Source organism: Canis lupus, chromosome 30 (assembly GCF_003254725.2).
Source record: "Canis lupus dingo isolate Sandy chromosome 30, ASM325472v2, whole genome shotgun sequence".
Classification (NCBI taxonomy): Eukaryota; Metazoa; Chordata; class Mammalia; order Carnivora; family Canidae; genus Canis; species Canis lupus.
The window spans coordinates 32477112-32500754 of NC_064272.1; the positions used below are offsets into that span (position 1 = coordinate 32477112).

The 23643-nt window shown below is 54.3% G+C and overlaps 1 protein-coding gene across 2 annotated transcripts; it reads right to left on the reverse strand.

Annotated features, from left to right (window-relative positions):
* Window positions 1-863: 863 nt before the first annotated feature.
* CLN6 (CLN6 transmembrane ER protein) lies at window positions 864-18726 on the reverse strand. 2 transcript variants are annotated; one of them, XM_025472366.3, is made up of 7 exons: window positions 18555-18721; window positions 11768-11882; window positions 6507-6605; window positions 5236-5424; window positions 4964-5019; window positions 4016-4138; window positions 864-2462 (listed from the first exon to the last, which is right to left on the reverse strand). In XM_025472366.3, exons 1-7 carry the CDS (start codon window positions 18638-18640, stop codon window positions 2192-2194), a joined length of 939 nt encoding a protein of 312 aa, XP_025328151.1. In that variant the 5' UTR covers window positions 18641-18721; the 3' UTR covers window positions 864-2191. The 2 variants fall into 2 exon arrangements, with proteins under 2 accessions (XP_025328151.1, XP_048960066.1); XM_049104109.1 differs by lacking the exon at window positions 4964-5019 and having other exon boundaries at window positions 18555-18726.
* Between the last annotated feature and the right edge of the window lie 4917 nt (window positions 18727-23643).

Below are 23643 nucleotides of genomic sequence, written 5' to 3' on the forward strand. Positions count from 1 at the left end.
TTTCATATCTAATTTGTTAAGATTTATTTTAGAGACACACAGGGAGACCGAGGCAGAGAGGGAGGGAGAGGGCGCACCCGTGGTGGAGCAGGGAGGAAGGAGAGGGACTGCCAGGCCGGCTCCCCGCCAAGGGCAGGGCTCAGTGCGGGCGATCGCAGGCCCCTGAGATGGTGACCTGGGCTGCAGTCAAGGGTCAGATGCTTAACTGACTGAGCCACCCGGCGACCCTCATACCTAATTTCTTTTTTTTTTTTTTTGCTGTTTGAGCCAGGCCTCCCCCTTTGCCACCCCCCCTAAAAGTTGTATGAGCTTCAGGCCCACACGACTGGGCCCGGGCCTGGGCCTGCTCAGAGGCCACCAGCTGTGGCTGTGGAGAAGAGGCCCAGAGCGGGTTGGAAGGAGCAGCGTCCGCAAGGTCAGGAAGGAATCCAGGGACGACGCCAACATAGAGCACCTCCTGTCCCCGCTAACGGGAGCCCCAGGAAGTCCTGGGGGCCGCGTGGGGGGTCCGAGGCCACGGGGGTAAGCGGCTCGTCGAGGCTCAGTGCCAGCTTCCAACCAACCAGCCTCCTCACCTTCCCCAAAGGCGCCCTCTCTGTTCCGGCCTCTGGAAGGAGCTGGCAGGGGGGCAGGCGGCCTGGAGGTGCCCGTCCTGGCTCCCCACCCCCATATCCGCGGCTCCTCTGGAGAGGGCTGGGACTGACTGGGAGGAGCCCCCCACGCCCCAGCACCCCATGAGGGGCCCGGGAGGCCGACGGGCAGCGGCAGCACCTGCTCTTAGCCACGGGCCTCTGCCTGGCCCCAGGGCCCCCCCTCCGCCCCCCCAAGTCACGCGCGAAGCAAGAAGCGGCCACCAGCCAGGCTTGGCTCCACGCTGGTCTTTATTCACACGTCCCTCCACCCGTCCGACCAGGGGCTGGGGGACCTCTAAGGGGGGCTGTAGAGGGGCCCCAACATGAAAGGAGCTGAGGCCTGGGGCTCCCTGAGGACACAGGAGAGGCGCAAGGCCCCGGGGAAGGCAAGGCCCCAAGACCCCCAGCTCGCTGAGCCAGTGCTGGCTGGAAAGGGGGACTGCGCGGGCAGCTGTGTGGGCACACTTGGCCCCAAGGCCGGGGGGACGTGGGCCCGGGGCGTCCTGCTGGGAGCGGAGCCTCCCTTTTCTGGGAGCAGGGCCACGAGCAAAGGCATGAGATTCAGGCTGAGACAAGGCCTCCGGTTCCTGGTCCCCAACAGCCCCAAGAGCCCCCCTGGCCCTCTAATGGGGCTCAGGGAATACTGCGAGCTGCAGCTCAAACATCCCGGGTAGGCTGCCAGGAAGGGGTGCCGCAGTTCCGGTGGGGAGCAGGGAGGCAGCTTACGGTAGAGGGAAATGATTGGAGGCCCCGAGACCGGGCTGTGGTCAGGGGAGGCGGCTGGCCTCCGGCTCTCCAGGGTTGGGTGGCTCAACACTCTGTGTGACCTGAGTTTGGGTGGGGATCTGAGGTGCACGTACCCTACCCGGGGTAGCAGAGGGAAGTGACAGGAAAGAACTTTCCATCCATCCCAAGGCTGCCCCAAGAGGAGACCACAACCAGCCCCTCGACACACTCTGGGCCCTGAGCCCCGCCAGTGCAAGTGAGGCCCAGGGGAGGGATGCGCTTTGCTCAATGCCCAGAAAGTGAACTTAACCTTTGTCATCTGCCTGCAGGGTCAGGGCAGGTCTGAGGGGTGAGCCAGGTGGGACGGTGACATGCCCAGTCCCCTCACTGCTGCTGCCCCACCCACCTACACAGCATGGCCAGAGGACACCCTGGAAGAGACCGGCCCCGCACAGCGCGTGAGGGGACCCGGCTCCAGTCAGGTGCACGAGAAGGCAGGGCCCCGACCTCGGCCTGGACGCACTGCCTGAAACTATATCCCAACCTGAAAAGATCCAAACCAAAGAGAAACTTGATCCAGACAACTGAGTATTATGATGGTGCACTCTGCACATGCGCACGCGCACACACACACACCTGTCCGAGTGCACGATGCACACCCTCACCAATGACCTGTTACCAGTTACACATAAGCAGACACACATACATACGCACATCCCCACCAACGCCGTGATGACCGCACATCCACGGGGGGATACACACATCCCACACTCACACACTCGCTACAGCTCATCTCCCTCCAGGCAGGGCCCCGAGCGGCCGCTGCCTGGGACTCAGGGTCGGCTGCTGACGTGGAGGGTGTAGAAGGCCCAGGGCTCGGGGACGTAGATGACACCCGGGTACTTCTTCCTGAGCACGGGGTCGTTCCAGAGCCAGGCGACCCACAGGGCCACGAGCAGGAGGGTGAGAGCGAAGGAGTAGAAGAGGAAGAGGCCGTTGCTGTCCAGGAAGAGGCGCTTCCGCTTCTGGTGCAGGACAAGGGCCAGCATGGCGAAGAAGGTGAAGATGAAGAGGATGAAGATCTGGCCCTCGGTGACCAGGTACCTGGAGAGGCCAGCGGGTGGGGTGAGTCGGGGCCCATCACAGCTCTGTCCTGCCCGGCATCCCTCGCTGTACCCACGTACCGGGGTGCCCTCCCAGCCGGTCAGAGCAGCTCACGTAACAGGGGGCTCAGGGAACCATCCTACTCCGAGCCACAGCCCCGTGGGCAGCAGGTTAATTTGGCTCGTATAGCTGCCATTTTTTAAAACGTTGAGTTTGTTACCAATGTTTAAGTAACAGAGTAGCAGAAAGTATGGATTTCTGGTTTCTTTGGTCACATTAGGCCCGTATTCCCACATGACAACAACTGATTACAGGAGAAGGCAGCCGTCCCCTCTAGAAAGAGCATGTGGCTACTGTTTGCCGCACTCCCCACCACTCCCTACTGCTTCCTCGACGCCTCTCTGTTACCAGCCTGGCTCCTATAGGCATTTGAGTCTGGGAATGCAGTTGCAGTTCATAGGGGTGGTCACTTCTGTCTCCTTGAGGGCTGGGACAGTCCCAGACCTCCCAGGGTTCTCTGCAGCTCCCGGGGCAGTGCTCAGCACGTGGCCAGGAATCCAGTAACATGTGTTGTCTGGTCCACTCCCCTGCCTCCAGGGAGAGCCATGATGCTGACCATTCCACTCGAGGAATTATAGCTCTACAGCTCAGTGGCTGTGTGACCTTGGGGAATTTACAGGACATCCTGGAGCTTCCGTGTTCTCACTCAGAGAGGGCATAAATGGGCCTGGCTCTCCAGAGGTAAGACCTGCAGGGACTGTGTACATCTCTTACTCGGAAAAGCGCGTGGCTTAAATGGCTGCTGCTCCTATCGTGGCCACCTCCGCGTTAACACGCTGTGGGTAAGAACTGCACAGAAAGCCCTGCCCATGTCGAACCACCTTCCTTCTTGCTGTGGGTGCCACTCATTCTTTCTCGCCCTGTCGTCAGGGGGCATACTGATTGGCCCTGGTCCACTCTCTCTGCAGGGCAGGGGACAGACCCAGGGATGGACCCTAGGGATCTGGCTCCATGAAAAAAGACCCTTCTCATTCTGAGGCAAGCTTCCCATCAGAGAAGGGTCTGGTCCTTCCTATGACATCCTGGAGCCTGTCCCTGGGGCAGAAGTGACAGAGGAGAGGTAGGAGCCTGGCTGAGGCCGGAGTCGCCACGGACTTCCCCGTCTCTGTCCTTGTCACCTTCATAGTGCTTTACAGTTCACGAAGCCTCCTTCTGCCCTGCTAGATCCTCGCCATCTCCTGAGACGGAGACAAGCAAGGACTGTCCCACTTGGCACAGGTGGAAACTGAGGCCCACCAGGCTCCATGGGTTTGGTATTACAGGTGGATTCTGTTGGGCCCAAGGTGGCACTGGGGTTCTGTGAGCTGGGGCAGAGGGGCGCGAGGGTGGAGAGGCCGCACTCAGGCCTGGCCTCCTGGTGACAGAGAGGCTACCACACAGCACTGCCACGTCCCTGCTAGACAGAGGGGGAAGCAGGAGCCCAGGGCACGCACGTTTTTACTGCCTGGCTCACTCGGCGCCCCCGCCCGCCCCCCAGGTCCAGGTCCGCTCACCAATAGTAGAGGCCACTGGGCATGGCCAGGAGCAGGGCTGCCCCCGGCATTGAACTCTCCGCCTTGGTGGGAGTGAAGCAGCCACTGAAGTATATGAAGAGGATGAGGAAGAAGGGGACGTACCTGCAACAGGGAGCCTGCCTCAGGCCTGTGCACACCCTCCCGCTCACCACCCCCCCACCCGGCCTTGCACCAGCCGTCCTGGTGGGTCCTGGTGGGTCCTCCCCGGGCTGGGGGGGGCAGGCTGGGGTCCAGGCTGGGGCACATGCACATCAGAGGCCCACAGGCCGCCCATGCGTGCGGGGGGCGCACCTCCCTGCGCAGGGAGGGGGTGTGAGGGGGTGCCCCCCACCTACTCCAGGGCTGGGGACCACAGGCTCCAGGTCCTGCAGGGGCTCTGTGAAGCCCCCTCACCGGTGCCCCTCCTGGCCTCACCCCGACCTACCAGCACCCCCCTGCCGCCTGGGGGGCTACACTCCCGGCCCGCCCCTCCTCCCTTCCCTGGGGCTCCCGGGGAGGCCAGGCCAGGACCCGGGACTGCCAGGTGGTGCCCGGACCCCGGACACGCGGGAGGCCCCCCTGAGCGAGGCTGCCGGCTGCACCCGCCCCCCAGCCCGCTCCGGCGGCTCGTCCCGCGAGGCCGGGGGCTGCGCACAGCTGGGAGGCTTCCCCGCCCTCGGGGTGCAGGGGGGCCCTCCCGGGACTCGCAGGGGCGGGCACGCAGCCGCACCCCGAAGTCCAGCCGGCCCTCCTCGGCTTCGCCCCCACCTCCCCCCAGACCCCGGGGCTCCGGGCTGGGGCCTCGGCTGCGCCCTCCCCGCGGCTCCGGGGGCGCAGGGCCGGCTGCGCGCTGCCCTCTAGTGGCCGCCGCGGGCACTGCCGCGCCCCGCTCCCAGGGGCTCCCGCCCCCCGCGACCCCGGGCACCCCGGGCCGGGCCCATCACTCACCACATGCAGTGGCCCAGGTACTCGTCGTAGTAGTAGAGCAGCTCGAAGGAGTCGATCTGAGGGCGGCAGGTGCACCGGGAGGTGCCGGGGCGGGCCTCCCCCAGCCGCCCTCACCGCCCCCCCCCCCCCGCTGCCCCGCCCTCTCCCCTGGGGTCCCTCTCCCCAGCAGGGCGCCTCCAGCAGGTCAGGAGGGCGGGCGGCGGGGCGCTCCGGCTCCAGGACGGCCCGACCCACAGGGCTTTGCATGCGGGGGGGGGGGGGGGGGGGCTCACCAGCGTCTCGGGGCTCAGATTCTTGATGATGGGGTTCTCGCGGACAGACAGGTGGTGCTGGTAGCCACTGAAGAGCAGGCGGTGGTTCACGGAGTCGCCCACCAGGTGGATGCTGGCGCCCATGACGAAGGTGATGATGCTGACGTAGATCACGGAGCGGGGCAGGGTGCGAGGGGACCGCTCGATGAGCTGAGGTCAGAGGGAGGCCGTGGCTCAGCCTCCACCGCAACAGGAGACACCCCTGCGCCCCCCTCATGCCTGGGGTCGGATGCATGCCACCGGCTGAAAAGTCACTACGGAATTGGTGGGTCCCGTTGGCAGGCTAAGCCAGCCTCGAGTCTCAGGCGATCCCCGTGAAGCCGGCATGAGCTGGGAAACAGCACCCCCTTTTCCCAGGGAGCAGACTCAGAGGGACTAGCTGATTGCCCAAGGTCGCACACTAACCACGTGGTGGAAGTGACAGCCAGGCCTTCAACACAGGCATCCAGGCACAATGCCAGGCCCTCTCCCTACCCCCAGGTGTGCCTCTGGGTGGCTGGGCTGGCTCAGCAGTGGGACCCTCTGGTTTCTGAGCCACTGGCCCATGGTAAGCACAAAGAAAATGTCAGGGAAGTGTGGTGTGGGGGCGGGGGGGGGGTGGCGGGGTGAGGGGAGGGCAGATGCTTTGGAAACCAAACTATTTAAGATTCCTCTGAATTCTAGTATTATACCTTTCTTACTTTTGGAGATTAGAAGCATCTTTCTAGAAACAAAATGATGGGGATGGCACATGGCGATAGTTGTTTTAAGAGCCCTTACTTGCACGTGCCAAGCCGGCAGCCCTGGCTAGCTCTGTGCTCCCAGATCTCCAGGCCAGAGTAAAGGGCACCTCCATTGCTGCCACCTGGACCCTACCTGCCTTCCCAACTGGTCCCTGACTTCTCCCCCAGACAACCAGCCCAGTCCCTCCTTCTGCTTCAGCTTCCCCAAAATTACTGTGGTTTCACAAGCATGGCCCTGTCTTCGGGTCCTTTTGCCTGAGCACCTCTTGCACATCATCCCCTGGCACACCAGGCTGAAGCCCAAATCAAACACCCCTCCTCGGGGAGGGCTTCTGCATCCCTCCTCGCCAGCCCTTGGTGTGTCCCTCTGCCACAGCCTTCACCCCCCCAGGCTCAGGAAGGGTAGGCCTGCTTCCACTGGCCTCCATGACTCCCAGGGCTTGGCACCAGCCTCCTGCCAGGGAGGAAGGATGAGGGTGAGAAGGGAGGGCAGGGAGGCCGGGACTGTACCTTGAGCAGCAGGAAGGGCGTGATGATGTTGTAGGCCATGTGGAAGTAGTCCCCTACGCTGGGCTTGTTGAGTGGAAACCATTCGAGTGGGAACACCAGCTGGGGAGCAAGGGAAGAAATGGTGTTCACCCAGGCCCAGAAGGCCCTTCGGAGAGTTGGCCCCCACCTCCTCCTCACATACTTAATTCTTTCTGTGATCTCTGGGGATCTTCCTGGCAGCCCTAGGGTACCCAGACAGACAAGCTGAGTCCCAAAGGAGGTATCCCCAGGCACACAAGTAGAGGCAAATCCAGAGCCTGACTCTGCGCCCCTCTCCCAGTGGGCACTAAATAAATGTCCCTGGGTACTGGTCTGGTAGTTAGAGACTACTTTGGGACTTCATGGTGCCACAAACTTTCTGGGTGACCCTTGGCAAGTCCTTCTCCTGTCTGGGCCTTGGTTTCCCCATCTGCAACACAAGAGATGTGGCCCAGGTGGTCTACTTGGGCCCTTAGGGGTCTGGCACTTTCCAGTCCTCTGATGATGAAAAGATCTCCTGACCGCTAGGCTCCATGCTCTAAGTACTGAGCATGGACCACTTCTTCCAAAAGTATACGTCAGGAAACAAAGGAGAAAATAGTGAGTTCTACAAAGTAGCTTCAGTTCTTTCTTTCTTACCTTCCCCGAGAAAGGAGGCAGGCCAGGGGCAGTTCCTCTGCCTGGCAAGCCCTCTCTTACTGGTCTACCCCAGTGAGTCCTGGCCTTGTTGGGGTCAGTGTGAAAACCCCTGTGCAAAGTCAAAACATGTTATGACCCCCCCAAACTGGACTTCCAGTATCTGTTGACTGAGGACACAGGCAATGACCACAAATTTCAATTGAAATCATAAATGTTTGGGCAGCCCTGGTGGCGCAGCGGTTTAGCGCCGCCTGCAGCCCAGAGTGTGATCCTGGAGTCTCCGGATCGAGTCCCACATCGGGCTCCCTGCATGGAGCCTGCTTCTCCTTCTGCCTGTATCTCTGCCTCTCTCTCTGTGTGTGTGTCTCTCATGAATAAATTAAAAAAAAAAAAGAAATCATAAATGTTTATCTCTTTTAATTCAGAAATGCCATATAAATGTTTATCTCTTTTAATTCAGAAATGCCATGTTGGTTAAAACTAACCTGCACATATAAAACTCCCAGGATACAGGTCTCTGTTCCTCTCTTTTTCTCTTACTCGGTGTGTATCTCTGTATCTTCATCTATATCAAGATATATATGTTGGATATATACACCACATCTTTTTTTTTAATTTTTTTTTTTAATTTATGATACCCACATCTTCTTTATCCATTCAATTATTGATGGACACTTAGGATGCTTCCATAATTTGGCTATTGCAAATAATACTGCAACGAACATAGGGGTGTATACATCTTTTCGAATTGGTGTTTTCATTTTCTTTGGGTAAATACAGAGTAGTGGAGTTACTAGATTGTATGGTATTTCTATTTTTAATTTTTATTTTTTTAAAAATTTTTTTAGGAAACTCCATACTGTTCCACAGTGGCTGTACCGATTTACATTTCCATCAACAGTGCACGAGGGTTACCCTTTCACCATGTGCTCGCCAACACATTACTCAGCCATAAGAAGAATCTTCCCATTTTGCAATAACCCTCTTGGTCTATTAAGCTAAGTGAAATAAATCAGAGAAAGATAAATGCCGTATCATTTCACTTATATGTGGAATCTAAAAAAACAAATGAACAAACACAGAAACAGAATCATAAATACAGAGAACTGGTGAGTCCCAGAGGGGAAGAAGTTGGGGGATGGGCAAAATAGGTGGAAGGGATTAGGAGGTACAAAATTCCAGTTATCAAATAAATAAGTCATGAGGCTGGAAAGTACGGCATAAGGAATATAGTCAATAATATTGTAATAATGTGGTGTGGCACCTACACTTAAGTGTGGCAAGCACAGCATAATGTATAGAATTGTTGGATCGCTATGTTATACACCTGAAACTAAAATAACACTGTATGTCAACCATACTTAAATTTCTTTAAAAAAAAAAAAGATACATGTGATGGCTGAAATAGTCTTTGTGATAGGAAAATATCAGAAACAGGCCGACTCCTCAACTAACCAGGACGAGCCGAATACGTTACAGCACATCTTTACTCTAGCAGGTGAATTAGCCATTCTCAGAAATGACACCTTGTATGTACGGACATGAAAAGACAACCATTGTATATTCTAAAGGAAAGCAAGTTGTATAAAAAGGCATAAAGTAAGATCTCATTTTAATTAGAAAAGGAAAAAGAACGTGTGTTTGCAGGAGCAGAGAAAGGAGTGAGTAGCTGTGCCCCAAACTGTCCGAGGTGAGACTTAGAAGGGGAGAATCTGGGCAGCCTGGGTGGCTCAGCGGTTGGGTGCCCGCCTTCAGCCCAGGGCATGATCCTGGAGACCCGGGATCAAGTCCCACGTCGGGCTCCCTGCATGGAGCCTGCTTCTCTCTCTCTCTCTCTCTGTCTCTCATGAATAAATAAATAAAATCTTTAAAAAAAATAGAAAGGGAGAATCTGATACTTCTTCATACACCTGGCCATTAGTTGACCTGTTACAATTAACTACATACCACTTTTATGGCTTGTACGAGTTTGTTTTTCACTATCACAAATTTGGGGACGTCATGCCAACATTTCAAAAGCTCCAGTGTATATATGAGCTTTTCATATGTATTCTCTCCTAACAAGCTCACTTAGGTGGCTGGGTGGGCTGGGGAAGTGATGTGGGCCATCACATGGGCCACCATGGCCAGTTGTGGCTGAGTCCTAAGGAGTGAGGGCAGAGGACAGCCATGAGCCTGCTCTCGTATTCACTTCCCCCCTCTCCTTAGCACTGGTTTGATGGGCAGCTCCTTTGGTCCCTAGTATGTGGGACCTTTGTGCGGGAAGGGAGCTCGGAGCAGCCAGGCCAACCAGCCTTCTTACAGATGAGAGAACCAAAGCCTAGCAGACAGTGACTTGATTAAAGTCACCCACAAAGCTGACCAGGTACCCTGACTCTTGGCTCAGGCTCTCTTCTTTCTCCCACACTGAAAAAACATATAAATCTTACAGAGAGTCTGCAGAAAGGAGAAACGGTATCCACCCCAAGTCTGCCCCAACAGTGCTGCCAGAAAAGCTTTCTTTGTTGTTATTTTAAATATTTATTTATTCTTTTATCTGAGAGGGGGGGGGAGAGGGAGAGAAAGAGAATGAGCAGGGGGAGGGGCCGAGGGAGAGGGAGAGGGAGAGGGAGAGAATCCCAAGGAGACTGTGCTGAGTTGCTGAGTGCAGAGTCTGACTCAGGGCTCGATCCCAGGACCCTGAGATCCTGACCTGCGCAGAAATCAAGAGTTGCCGCCTAACCAACTGGGCCACCCAGGTGCCCTAGAATAGCTTTCTTAATTCCCTTCAAGTGTCTGACTCACGTATACAAGATGTTGAGATTGTCACTGACTTGCAATCTGGCACTATACATGCTACCGCCACAACTTTTCTCCCAAACGACCCAGGCTGCTCCAGACTGTCCATGTTTAATGGCCAGATAATGTTCTCTATACCAGATACAGAAAGCTAATTTGCCCAGCACCTACTTCTGGACGCTGAAGTCACGTCCCAGGTAAGCAACGCTGCAGGGAACACCTTCGGGTATAGAGGCTGTTGTCTCCTTGCTGATTACATCTTCAGGGCAGATTCTTGGAAGGGGTCTTACTGGGTCAGGAGGGTTAACGTATTAGAGTTCTGGATATATACAGGACAGGAAGGGGGTGAGTGCCTGGGTGCAGGTGCTGGCTCTTCCCCTTGCTATTTGGGCCACCCTGAGCTAGTTACCTGCCCTCTCTATCCTTGAGTCTTCCCATCTGTAAAATTGACATTAGTAAGAGTGGTGAGGTGAGGATCCAATAAATTTAAACACGTAAAGAGTTTAGAACAGAGCGAGCACTCAATGTATGTTAACCACTATTCCTACTTTCCTATTATTATTATTATCATTCCTTCAATAAGAGTGCATTGAGGGGTGCCTGGGTGGCTCAGTCCGTTGAGCGTCTGACTCTTGATTTCAGCTCAGGTCATGTGTGACCTCAGGGTCCTAAGATCAGCCCCAATTTGGGCTCTGCACTGACTGTGGAGTCTGCTTGAGAGTCTCTCTCTCCCTCTCCCTCTGCCACTCCCCCCACCCACCCATGCAAGCACTCTCTCTAAAATAAATAAACAAACCTTTAAAAAAATAATAAAAAGGGGCACTTGGGTAGCTCAGTGGTTGAGTATCTGCCATCAGCTCAGGTCATGATCCTGGTGTCATGGGATTGAGTCCCACATCGGGCTCCCTGCATGGAGCCTGCTTCTCCCTCTGCCTATCTCTGCTATTCTCTCTGTGTCTCTCATGAATAAATAAATAAAATCCTTTGAAAAATAATAATAAAAATAAAAGTGCATCGAGCATTTATGCCAAGCACTTTTCTAGGCTCCTAGTTATCACTTGGACAAACTGCTTTCCAAAAGGGCTTTGCTAATTTGCATTTCCACTAGCATGTGCCAGGTGTCTGTTCCAGTATTGGATATAGTTATCTTTACCCCCCCCACACACACAAATTAACCACCTGGTACATGGTGCTACCTCACTCAATATATTCACATTCTGTTTATCTATCTATCTATCTATCTATCTATCTATCTATCTATCTATCTATCATCTACCTATCTACCTACCTACTTATTACAAGCCAGGGGTTTCAGTGCTCTTCCTGCATTAATCTCTGTGGAGGCCACCACTGTACACTGATGCATGAAGTAGCCCTGGAGGGAAGGAGATGGTTTCACAGACAGCACTAAAAATTACCTGGGGCTCAGAGTCATGATACACAAAATCAACCTAGACTCTTTACCTCCAGAAAAATAATAGTATTATGCCAAGGCTGTGGGGATGCTCTGCTTTCTTTCCCACACCGCACAGCACGGCTTGGTGATTTGGCTAAATCTGGGTGTGGGGTGGTGGGATGGACAGAGACACAATATCACTGTTTAGGGCCACCAGTTCCCCTGTGAGAGTCAGGGCACAGTATGACAATGCAGGCCCTCGGGATCCCCACTCGCTGGCATAGTCACAGAGCTAAAGGACACGGAAACATCCAGGTCTAGTCTCCTAGTTTACTGTAGGGAAAGTGACTTGTCTAAGGTCACTTGGCAAATTCAGGTCACACTGTGTCCTCACTGCTGGTAAGGGCTCTGTCCACGGCTTCACACTCACCATGGCGATGGGCCGGCCAAAGTCCAGAACCCAGTTCTGCAGGGTGAAGTAGAACCAGAGGTCGAGGTGGAAGGGAGCTGTGCCAACAGCTTCATCAGCCTTGCCAGAGCTGTGCCTGAGAAGCAACCAGACAAGAGGGGTCAGCTCTTCTCTGCTCCCACGGGAACCTTCCCGGAGATGAGCCACAGAAAGGTATGGGGACTCGAGGGTAGGGGTATTCATTGCCAGGAAGAGCTCTGCTGGAAATACTGGCTCTGAGGCCAAGGGGTATGCGTCCTGGGAATGGATTCCAGCTGCCCCAACATTAGCTTAGCTTCTCCGTGATTCAGGAAGGAAACTGCTAAACCAGCAGTTTCTTTGGGGGCGTTCTCGCCTATAGAATAACGGGGAAATGAAATAGGGCAAAGGATGTGGCTGGAAAATGCATCTCATGCTGATAGATGACAGCAGTGAACCTTTATTGAATACTTGCTGTATTCCACGCGCATTCTCATCTAACTCTTTTAATCCTTACAGAAACCCTTTGCGGTTGGAATATTAGCCGCATTTTACAAGTGAAAAAGCTGAGGTCCAAGATGTTATATAACCTGCCCAAAATTATAGACAAGTATTTTTTTAAGACTTTATTTATTCATGAGAGACACAGAGAGAGAGAGAGAGAGAGAGAGGCAGAGACGGAGGCAGAGGGAGAAGCAGGCTCCATGCAGGGAGCCCGATGTGGGACTCGATCCCGGATCCTGGGATCACATCCTGGGCCAAAGGCGGACGCTCAACCGCTGAGCCACCCGGTGCCCCTATAGTTAAATATCCGCACCCAAATGATTAGGCTCCATAGCTTATAGTTATGACCTCACTGCCAGCATCATGTCCACAGGGATTGGGCCACCAGATGGGCATGTGACCTGAGCTGGAGCTATCAGAGCCCTCCAGTGAGACCTGCCTTATAGACCAAAGACTGGGACCAACTGGCCCTTTCCCTCAGATCCTGAACCAGGCAGGAGGAAGGAAGAATAAGGCCGCTGGTGTCACTCATCCACAGTGCAACCCTCCAGCAGGGACACCCTGCAAGGTGACACAAGAGACATGGCAAGAAGTGGAATGCCATCTGAAACATCTTTGGACACTTGTCCCTCCTGCAAAGCAGTTAGCCATCTGCTTTTCACAGATAAGCTGAAGTTCAAGCAAGGGCCAGTGAATATGCCACTTCCTCCAGGATGGCTTTCCTGATGAAGCTTTTCCCAAAGCCCCACCAGCCCCACTCCAGGGGTGCTTCATCTCTAACCCCCAGTCTTGCCATGACATCATGGGTCTGGAGTTTTGCTCCACCGAGCCCCTCAAGAAGATGAGTGACTTTTAAGGTTCTCTCAACTCATCAACTTCCTCATCAGAGTCCAAATCCTCTTCACAATGTCCCTGACACTACTTGCATGCCTCCGGTGACGACAAGCAGCCTGCTATTCCTAAGATGATTTGAGGTGTGAATTTTATTGCTCTATTTATGCCAAGAACAGGAGCTGTGTGAATGGTCCTGATCACCCAGAGTTCTCAGCTCAGTTCCTGGTTTGTGCTGAGAGATTACTGGATGATTTAAAACAATCTCAATTACCAGTTACTCATTCTTTTTACTGGCCAATATTAGCTTAGAGGCGACATGAAGGGTTTCTTCTTCTCTGCGCTGCTATTGCTTCTGTCACTTTCTGGGATTCCTTTCAGCCAATCTAAGCATGGCCCACAGTGGGCTGGTGGAACAGCCCAGAGGCAGAGGGGCAAAGCTCCTGGAGGGGGAGGAGAGGAGGGTCTCATCATCCTCTGGTGGCAGACAAGACAGGTGGTGGGGGGGGGCCTCTCTTGGGTCAAGCCTTCTTGTCCCTTCTACTCAGCGTTCCTGTCCCCCACATTTATTGAGTGCTGGTGTGTGCTGTGCTAGGAGCTTCACCTGCACCATCTCACTGAATGCTGGCAGCAACCTGCACGAGGCTGTTCCCCTCTTGTGTTGCAGAAGAGGATACTGAGGCTTACAGGGGTTAAGTGCTTAGCCAAGATCACCCATGTAGTAAGGCGCTGCAGCAACTACTCCTTTTGTCAGCCAACTTCCCACTCCAAGCTTCTTCTAGTAAGAGATGATGTTTCCTTGGCCAAAGGCAGGGCTGGTGACCTAAGCCAACCCAGTGGGGCTTTTCCAACTAGAGTTGGTGGAGAGAGTGTCTTCCCTTCTGGCACTGGGGTGCTAAGGCTGCAAGCCCAGGGCTGCCTGTGGCCAACGTGTGCCAACCTCAAAGGGCAGCCAGGCAAGAATGAAGCAACCCTGTAGAGAAGACCAGAGAAAAACATGAGGAAAAGCCCGAGAGTTCTAGGCAACCCCAAGCTAATGGTTTGGCCACATGAACCAATACACTCCTTTTTGCTAAGGGTACTAGAGTTCATACTAGCTTTATGTCACTTGTCCAGGAGCCCTGAATAGCATAAATCCAAACCTGTGTCTTTATGAACTCAAGACCTGTGCTCTAGATAGTTTCCTATTCTGTTTCTATTATAATTAACTATGTGACATATGAAGAGATCAGTATGCAAAGCCTGTATGAAGGAAGAGAGCCTGGAAGCATGAATAGGTGGATTTAAGTAGGCAGAAAAGCAGGAGAGCATGATCAAAGGCCTGGGGTGGAAGTGAGGAAGGCACTGCATGGAGTTGAATGCCTGGGCTTATTATCGGCTGAGACGAAGAGAAGTGAGGGACTGGTTGGGCTTCAGGCTGGGCAGATATTCGGAAATTCAATGTGACAATTGCTCAGAGATGGGTCTGAGATGAACAACTGGCTTAGAGCATCCATGTGCCCTTCCCTTTAGTGACTATTAGTCAAGGGCTCAAAAAGCAGATGGTGAGAACCTCCAGGCGTAAAGAACTTGGCAGGAGAGAGGATAAACTCTCAGTGTTTTATTCTGGAAACCTCCAAAGTGGTCAAAGAGTAGGATGTTTGCTACAGAGGAGAAAAGTATTTTGAAAGCCTGGGGAAGCACTTACGAATGGGTCTCTGGAAGCTGTGGATACCTAGTATATACTAGGGGCTCAGTAATTATTTCCTCTTCTACCGAAGGGGGCATCTCAGTAATGAGGATCCCTGGTTTAGCAGGGCAGGAAAAAAGAGGCAGATACAGGGCACTCAGCTTGGGAATCAAGACTGGTTAGCATCTGACTGGTTTTCTTTCGTTGGGACTGTGACTCCAGGTGGCAGATCACAGAGGGCATTGGCATCCTCTCCCCTAGTTCTTGTCCTGGGGATGAGCAACCTCAAGCCGGTCCCAAGTTCCTGACTCCACAGACTTCACACACTGAACCCCCAGCCTGTGCCAGCTCTAGATCTGTCATCAGAAACTACAGCTGAGAACACTAGTGAATGGCAGGTAACCCAAGACAAGGATAGCCTTTTCTCTTCTCCACAGCTTTACAAGTGTACCATATGAGGGAACTGATACCATGACAAGCAGGGAACACATAACATACAGCTGAAATATTCAAAGCAGTCAGCATGTGCAGGACTGCCTGGCAGAAAAGGAAGGACCCAACCATGGTGGAGTCAAGCAGGGACCCATAAATGGGAACTACAAAGGGATTAATTTTGGTTCTATATAAAGAACAGTAAAATACCTGACATGATGGAAAGCTTGAACAAAAAATGAGAAAGTGAAGGCAAATAATAAGAAGGGAAAAGAAAGGGGATCCCTGGGTGGCACAGCGGTTTAGCGCCTGCCTTTGGCCCAGGGCGCGATCCTGGAGACCCGGGATGGAATCCCACGTCGGGCTCCCGGTGCATGGAGCCTGCTTCTCCCTCTGCCTGTGTCTATGCCTCTCTCTCTCTCTGTGCGACTATCATAAATAAAATAAAAATTAAAAAAAAAATAAGGGAAAAGAAAGGCAATTAGAAACCCCAGGAAAAACAAAAACAATATAAGAGAGCATATTGTACTATCAAACATTCCTTGGCTTTGTAGGGAATGTTTACATGGCTTAACTAATAAAAATATTGTATACTGATGTTCAAAGTTTAGAATCCATTCACACACAAAACATGAAGGCAATTATGCCTAAAAAACAGCAGGTAAATACCATTACCCTTAAGAATATGAAAGTACCCAGGTGGCTCAGAGGTTTAGTGCCGCCTTCAGCCGAGGGTGTGATCCTGGAGACCAGGAATCAAGTCCCACATCGGGCTCCCTGCATGGAGCCTGCTTCTCCCTCTGCCTGTTCTCTGCCTCTCTCTCTCTCTCTCTCTCTCTGTGCCTCTTGTGCCCCCTCTCTGTGCCTCTAGTCTTAAAAAAATAAATAAACACTATCTTAGAAGCTACACAAGATAAATCAAGAAATGGCAGTTGAGTACAGCTTTTAAGAACATGGACTTTGGAGACCACCTGGGTTCACATCCTAGCTTTGCCACCAGCCAGATCTTGAGCAAGTTACTTAATCTCTCTTGGGCCTCAATGTTCTCATCTGTAAAATGAATGATAATAGCAGATCCTATCTCAAGAGTTGCAATTGAATTATTATGTGCAAAACGTTAGAGCAGGATCTGGACCACAGAAAGTGTTACATAGTACTTGTTAATATTTTATTTATTTTTTAAATATTTTTATTTATTTATTCATGAGAGAGAGACAGAGGCAGAGGGAGAAGCAGGCTCCTAGTAGGGACCCAACATGGGACTTGATCCCGGGTCTCCAGGATCACACCCTGGGCTGAAGGTGACGCTAAACCGCTGGGCACCGGGGCTGCCCACTTGTTAATATTTTAAAATATGAATTTAATTATGGTAGAAACAGCTAAAAGAAGCTACTGTTGTCTCTGGTGCCAGGGAAGGGTGGAAGAGAGAACCACTGTTTTTTTACTCTAAGCCCATCTGTATTATTTAACGACAGGCATGTATTACGTTGATAGGAATACAAAAAGTGTCAACAGTACAGGCAGCTGGAATGGGCCACCTTGAAAGGTGTCATTAGAGGCGTGTAAGCAAAGCATGGGGGCAGCAGAGGAAATCTAAGCATTTTAGGAACTAGACAAGATGATTCTGTCTATTGTGTTCAGCAACAATGATACTGAAAATGGTCCTAGAGGTACCCTACAAGGGTGGCAGTCAGTCCTCGTGCCATTCCCAGAGAGCACGGTGGCCGGTAGTGAGCTCATACAGGAATAAAGGTGAACACTGGTCCTCAGCAGCCCAAGTGGAAGTACAAGCAGAAGCCCTGGGTTTAGATCCTGGTTCTTGCAGGCAAATGATGTAATCTCTCTGGGCCTCATATAAAAAAATATATATATATGTTTTTGTACAGACAGAAAATATGTGTATGTTTCCATATAATACAAAATATAAAAAGACTAAGATACTGCACATGGAAGCCCCACACGTGAGTTAAAGGGGCGATCATATTTGATACCCACGACTGTTCTAACTGGGCTGCCACAGTTCAGGGCAGTCAAAGATCCCCAACTTGAAGGGGATCCAGAAGAGAGATGACCCTCAGTAGCAGAGGAAAGACCTACCCTCAGCCAAGTCTCTCAGACTCTCCCCTCATCCCAAATCATACCAGACTTTCTAAAATTGACTCTAAGCGCACTAGTGCTCAAAAACCTTCCATGGCTCTCCTGTACTTGCAAAATAAAGGCTGTATTTTTAACCCGCCATTTAGGGCAGGAGCTAGGGTGAGGCAAGGGAGGCACACAGGGCTCAGCATTTAAGTAGGCACAGTTGCCCCAGGGTGAGCGTCTCCTTAAATTTCCTTAAAATATGCAGTCTAGGGGATCCCCAGGTGGCTCAGCGGTTTAGCACCGGCCTTCAGGCCCAGGGCGTGACCACGGGGTCGCAGGATCGAGTCCCACGTCGGGCTCCCTGCATGGAGCCTGCTTCTCCCTCTGCCTGTGTCTCTGCCTCTCTCTGTGTGTCTCTCATGAATAAATAAATAAAATCTTAAAAAAAAAAAATGCAGTCCAGGCTTCCACTCTAGTCCCAGCCCTGCGGCCAGGAAAGGCCCTTCCCATTCAGTCCACATCCTCTCGCTGCTGTGCACCGCTGACCACCTGACTTTCCCCAAACTTTCCACCACCTCCTCCCCCGACTCGAACCTTCCCTCCCTAGTCGCCTACTGAATGCTCTGAGCCTCAGCTCGAGGGCCGCTGCCTCCACGAAGCTCTCCAAGACGACCTCAGCCCCTTGGGGCTTCACCTTACCCACCTCTTCAGTGCCCGCCGCGGCACCGGGCAAACCAAAGATGCCTCCTTAAAGCAAGGGATGTTTCCGGCCTGTACGACGGGATGAGGGCAAGACGGGGGGGGGGGGGGGGACTAAGAGGCGGTTCCCGTGCTCCCCCCTCCCCCTCCCGGTCTCAACTTCATAACCATGAACTGGAGGGAAGGGGACGGGAAACGAGTGAGAAAAGCCCTTCTTGCTCTTTCCTTCACGTGGCTCCCGTTAACACCAAAACCGCATCCTACTCCGCTCAGGGGGACCCCGAGACCCGGGCCCCGGGGCGCGCAGGTGCGCCGGGGGCCGAGCGCGCGCCGCCTCCCCACCCCGTTCTTGGGCCCCTGCCGGGTCTCCCGAGGGGCGACGGTCCTCGAGCCGCGCGGGCAGCGGGGGCGGCCCCGGGAGGGGACGCGCGGTGGATGGACACGGGGGGCAGCGCAGGGGCGACCCCGCCGGCCGCACGCCCGCCCACCCCCGGCCCCGCCGGCCCCGCCCGCCCCGCCCGCCCGCGTCACGTGGGGGCCGCGGCCTCGCTCCCCGCGCCGGCGCGCGCCCACCTGGCCTGCAGGAAGGAGGCGCCCGGCTGCGCGCCCGCACCGCCCGCCGCTCCCGGATGCTGCCGCCTCCGCGCCGCTGCCTCCATGGCTGCCCTGCCGGCGGCCGGCGCCTCGGCCTCGCTCTCCAAGTTGCGGGAAGCACTGTGCGGCCGGGCGGCGGCGGCGGCCAGAGGGACACCCGGCGCGGGGGGCGGGGCCTGGGGCGGGGCGGTGGGCGGGGGCGGAGCCGGCGCCGCGGGGAGGAAGAGGGGCCGTGGGGAGGTGGGCGGAGCCGGGGGCGGGGGCGGGGCCGCGGGGGGTGGGCGGGGCTGGAGAGGCCGGGGGCGGGGCCTGGGGGAGGTGGGCGGTGCCGCGGGGAGGTGGGCGGAGCCGGGGGAGGGGCCGGCGCCGAGGGGGAGGTGGGCGGAGCTGGAGAATCGGGGGGCGGGGTCGGCGCCGTGGAGAGGAAGAGGGGCCGCGGGGAGGTGGGCGGAGCCGGAGCGGAGGGGGGCGGGGCCTGGGGAGGGGGGCGGAACCGGGGGCGGGGGGCGGGGCCGCGGGGGATGTGGCGGGGCCGGAGAGGCCGGGGGCGGGGCCTGGGGCGGGGTCGGCGCCGTAAGGAGGAAGAGGGGCCGCGGGCGGAGCCGGAGAGGAGGGGGGCGGGCCTGGGGGGGGGCGGGGTTGGCGCCGCGGGGGAGGTAGGCGGGGCCGGGGGCGGGGGCTGTGCCGTGAGGAGGAAGAGGGGCCGCGGGGAGGTGGGCGGGGCGGGGCCTGGGGCGGGGCCGCGGGGAGGTGGGGGGCGGGGCCTGGGGCGGTTGGCGCCGCGGGGAGGTGGGCGGGGCTCGCCGGGCCGGGCGGGGACGCGGGGGGCCCTGTGGGGGGCTGGGCGTCCCTGGGGTCGTCGGCGACCTCCGGGCGGAGGCTTCGCGGAGCTGGCTGAGGCCCAGAGCCCGGCAGATGCTCCCCTGGGGAGGAGGCGACGCTGGATTTCCCGTGTCCTTGGGGAGACGGAGGGGCTGGGGCGAGGGGGCAGTTAAGATCCTCCCCCCCCTGCGCTGTGCGCTCTCCTTTTCCAGATGGAAGATGTCGTTTCCTAAAATGTCACCTCCGTGGCTCTTGACGCAAGGAATTAAATAATGAACAGGATAAGAGGATAAGACGTCTTTCCAAGTCGGGGGGCGTGGAGTAGGTTGATGCATTCGAATTCTGGATTTGTCACTCTCTTGGACGTTGTGGCTTTAGAAAGGTCACTTGCTCTCTCTTCCTCTCAAAGGTATTAACTCCCTGCTGTGAGCAGCGCCCTGTGCGGGCAGGGATGGACAGGCCCTGCTCTAGTAAGGCGTACGTTTGGTGCTGGGAAAGGGGCCTTGGTAAAGGGTGTGAAGGGGGAGGTGTCCTGCGTGGTGTGAGCAGAGACTTGGAGCGGGTGGGGTCAGACCGGGCTTCTGGAGGCTGGACATCCTACTTGTCACTTTGGATTTCGGAGCTGACCATGAAGTCTGAGCCGGAGTGGAGAGAACACAGTGTGGAACAGTGTTGCAGGCAGAGGGAACAGCCAGCCAGGAGGCGCAGCATCCAGAAAGAAGCCGGTGTTTGGAGGAAAGGGAAGTTCAGCGAGAGCAGCAGAGTACACACAGGAAGAGCAACAGGAGGTGGCCTGGGGAAGGGTACAGATGAAGAGGGCCTTTATCTTGGGAACAAGAGGAAGCCGTTCAAGAGATCTGGGGCACGGAAGTGGCATCATCATGTTTGCATTTTAGCGTGGGGTGGAGGAGAGGAGGCAACACTGGACACCACCAGGCAAAGAATGTGGTGTGTATCTGTCCTAGTGAGGGTCCTGCCCTGCTAGCAGCCACCGTGGGAAGGAGAGAGATGATGACCTCAGTTGTATGGGGGATACCATGGCAGTGCCTGGGTGTTGGGTGGGGAGAGAAGAGTCCAGGCTTCGGCCGGGTTCTGCAGCTGGGTGGATGGCGGAGGTGCCCTCTGGGAAGTGGGTCAGAGCAAGTTTAAGGTAAATGAGAATTCTTCCTTGGATGTATGCTTGAGATGGGTCAGGAAGGCTGTTGGGCCCATGGATCTGAAGCTTAGAGCAGACCTGGGAGTAGGGCAGACTGACGTATGAATCAGGGGAATATAGATGACAGCCTGAACCTAACAGGCTGCCTGGGGAGACAGTGTCCCTGTGAGAAGAAAGAACAAGGGCCAAAGCCCAAGAACAATCAGCAAGCAGACTGCTGGGTTTCAATCCTGGTACTATTCCTGACTAACTGTGACACCTGGGTAAATTGCTCAACTGCTCCTAGCCTCAGTTTACTCATCTGCAATGAGGTGAAGTCTGTTGCATCTGCTGCATTGGGGCTGTGATGATTCCATGAAGTAATGCCTATGGAGCATTCTACACAGAGCCTGGCACTGGTGGGTTTGTTCTTTACCATAGTCTGACCCTGGGCTCTGACCCTGGACCTGATGTTTCCTGCGAGATGTGAGGGGTTTGAGCCTATTTCCATTCTGTTTTCTTGCCTGTCCTCTCTTTTGGGAGACTTTTATTGAGTTTTATTCCTTCTCATTTTGATCAAAGCCCACATCCTATCTTGGCTGTGAAAGGTGACTACCTTGGGGTCATTTTCCATCAGCTCCTTCCTGGGGTCCAGCAACCCACAGGCCACACACCCTGGTGCCCACCTCAGCCCCACTAAAGGGCATCTTGACTTTATAGTTTTTTACTTTCCTTTGCTCCTCATCATGTCATAAGCAGAGCTGGTGATGTCCCTATTTGCAGCAGAGAAAGTGCCCTGAGCTGATCCCTAAGGTGAGCCAACAACAATGCTCAGACTGGATCCCAGGTTTGATTTGGGAGAGTCTGATCTTCCTTCTACAGATTGCTCTCTATGTATATGCCAGAGAAGAAGGATGGAGGCTTCGGGCTCCGACCCCAATCTCTTATTCTCTGCTGGCTTTGCAAGCCTGCTGGGCTTCAAAGGAAGGGGCATGAAGTGCCTATGATGTAATACCAATTTAATAACACCCAGGGTTGGGCTTCCAGCCATGAGAGGATGACGCTGTGTGGAGGAAGCTTCTCTGGCCCATTTAATCCTCCAGTCCCTTAAATATCACAAATCTACTTCCCATCTGGAACTGGCAGCTGCCCCCTGAGTGGAGGGGAGCCCAAGCTGGCAGCGGGGCCTTCCTGAAAGAACATGATGAACAACCTCTGCACCCCCCTGTACTCAGCCTGCTAGGATTATCAGTCACTCTTTCCTGTGACTGATCTTTAAGGACCCTTTAAGAACATCATCTTTGTGTGCTCTCAAATTGCGTGGACATTTGGGGGCCAGGGGACAGAGCAAAATTGGCATCAACCCTTGGGCACTGGGGAGTACACGTTTCCGGAGATCTTGCTTGCAACTCTCTGGGGACATGAATCCTGCACACAAGAAGGGCAAATGGTCTCAGCTCTGAGCTGCCATTCTACTGAACCACATCAAGGAACTTTTCAGCTAGGAAGGTCCTTTGGGATTATCCAGCCCAGTGGCTTCACCTTTTATGTAGCAGATGTTCTCACTCTTTTTCAGCTATAGCCGTGTCAGATACTTTTCTGATACAGCCATACCTGTCTTCCAGGTGTTTGCCACCTGTTTCATTTCAACTGCACCCACTTCCCCTCTGGACTTCTGGCCTCAGAAGTGCAGAGGTGTCAGACACTCTGTGAGGTGGAACTTTGACCAACAAGAGACAAGGATTGGCAGAGAAATATTTGCTGCTTCTTTCTGGATGAACTGTCCTAAGCTTCACAGAGCCTATTTTATTTATTTTATTTTATTTTATTTTATTTTATTTTATTTTATTTTATTTTTATTCTATTTTATTTTATTATTTTTTAAGTTAAATTCAATTAATTAACGTACAGTGTATTATTAGTTTCAGAGGTAGAGGTCAGTGATTCGCCAGTCTTATATAACACCCCGTGCTCATTACATCATGTGTCCTCCTTAATGCCCATCACCCAGTTACCCATCGCCCCACCCTTGTCCCCTCCAGCAACCCTCAGTTTGTTTTCTATGATTAACAATCTGTTATGATTTGTCTCCCTCTTTCACAGAGCCTCTTTAGAGAAGGTCCCACAGGATCTAGCATCGTTGCTGCTCGTGGTGGCCACCTCAGCAAAGCTCTCTGTCCTCCCCGGCCTCACCTCCTTTCCCTCACTACAGCTTCCCTGGCACTGCACTCCCTCATCAAGTGGCGGCACACACACTCTGCCTCGAGCTCTGCTTTTAGGGAACCTGGGCTAAGGCAGCATCTGGCAAGGATGCTCAGGGTAGAAAGTGGATACAAGTGGAGCCACTCTGGGTGGAGAGAAACTGGGCCCCACATGCCATCCCTTGTCCCTTGATAACAGTTTCCAGGGTGATGACCCCGGCACCTCGACAGGGCTCCCTGGCAAGCCTTTGATCTCATCTATTTCTGTCACTCAGCAGTGGAAGCAACTGAAACCTAAAGTCACACAGCAAGTTAGAAGCAGAGCCAGACCAGAATCCGGTCTCCTCCCTCCTGAGCCAGCACTCTTTCTTTCAAGTCCATTGAAGAACTTCTGAGAATGTTTTTTTTTTCCCAAACATCTTCCTGCACAGGCTGCCTGGAGGAAGGCCCTGCTGCACTGCAGCCTCCACCTGGGGGGCCTGACACACAGAGCCTTGAATGCAGAAGCTGGGACCAGGGGAGCGGGGGCAGAGAAAGACGAACTGGGACAGGGGAGAAAGGCCATCTGAAAACACCTGGTCTGGAGGGCGCCTGGGTGGCTCCGTCAGTGAAGAGTCTGCCTTCAGCTCAGGTCATGATCCCAGGGTCCCTGGGATGGAGCCCCGCATCGGGCTCCCTGCTCAGCGCAGAGTCTGCTGCTCTCTATTCCTGTGCTTGTAGCTCTGCCTACTTGTGCTTTCTCTGTGCCAAATAAATAAATGAAATCTTTAAACTTAAAGAAAGAGAGAAAGAAAAAAGAAAAAAAGAAAGGAAGAAAGAAAGAAAGAAAGAAAGAAGAAAGAAAGAAAGAAAGAAGAAAGAAAAAACACCTGGACTAAGGAGGTCTGCATGCAGGAAACAGGGATGAGGT

Coding starts and splice junctions, on each gene's coding strand:
- CLN6 (XM_025472366.3), bottom strand. CDS start 18,640: ATGGAGGCAGCGGCGCGGAGGCGGCAGCATCCGGGAGCGGCGGGCGGT. Junction 6,606..11,767: donor TTGGCCGGCCCATCGCCATG/GTGAGTGTGAAG, acceptor CTTGCTCCCCAG/CTGGTGTTCCCACTCGAATG. Junction 4,139..4,963: donor TACCTGGGCCACTGCATGTG/GTGAGTGATGGG, acceptor TCCCTGTTGCAG/GTACGTCCCCTTCTTCCTCA.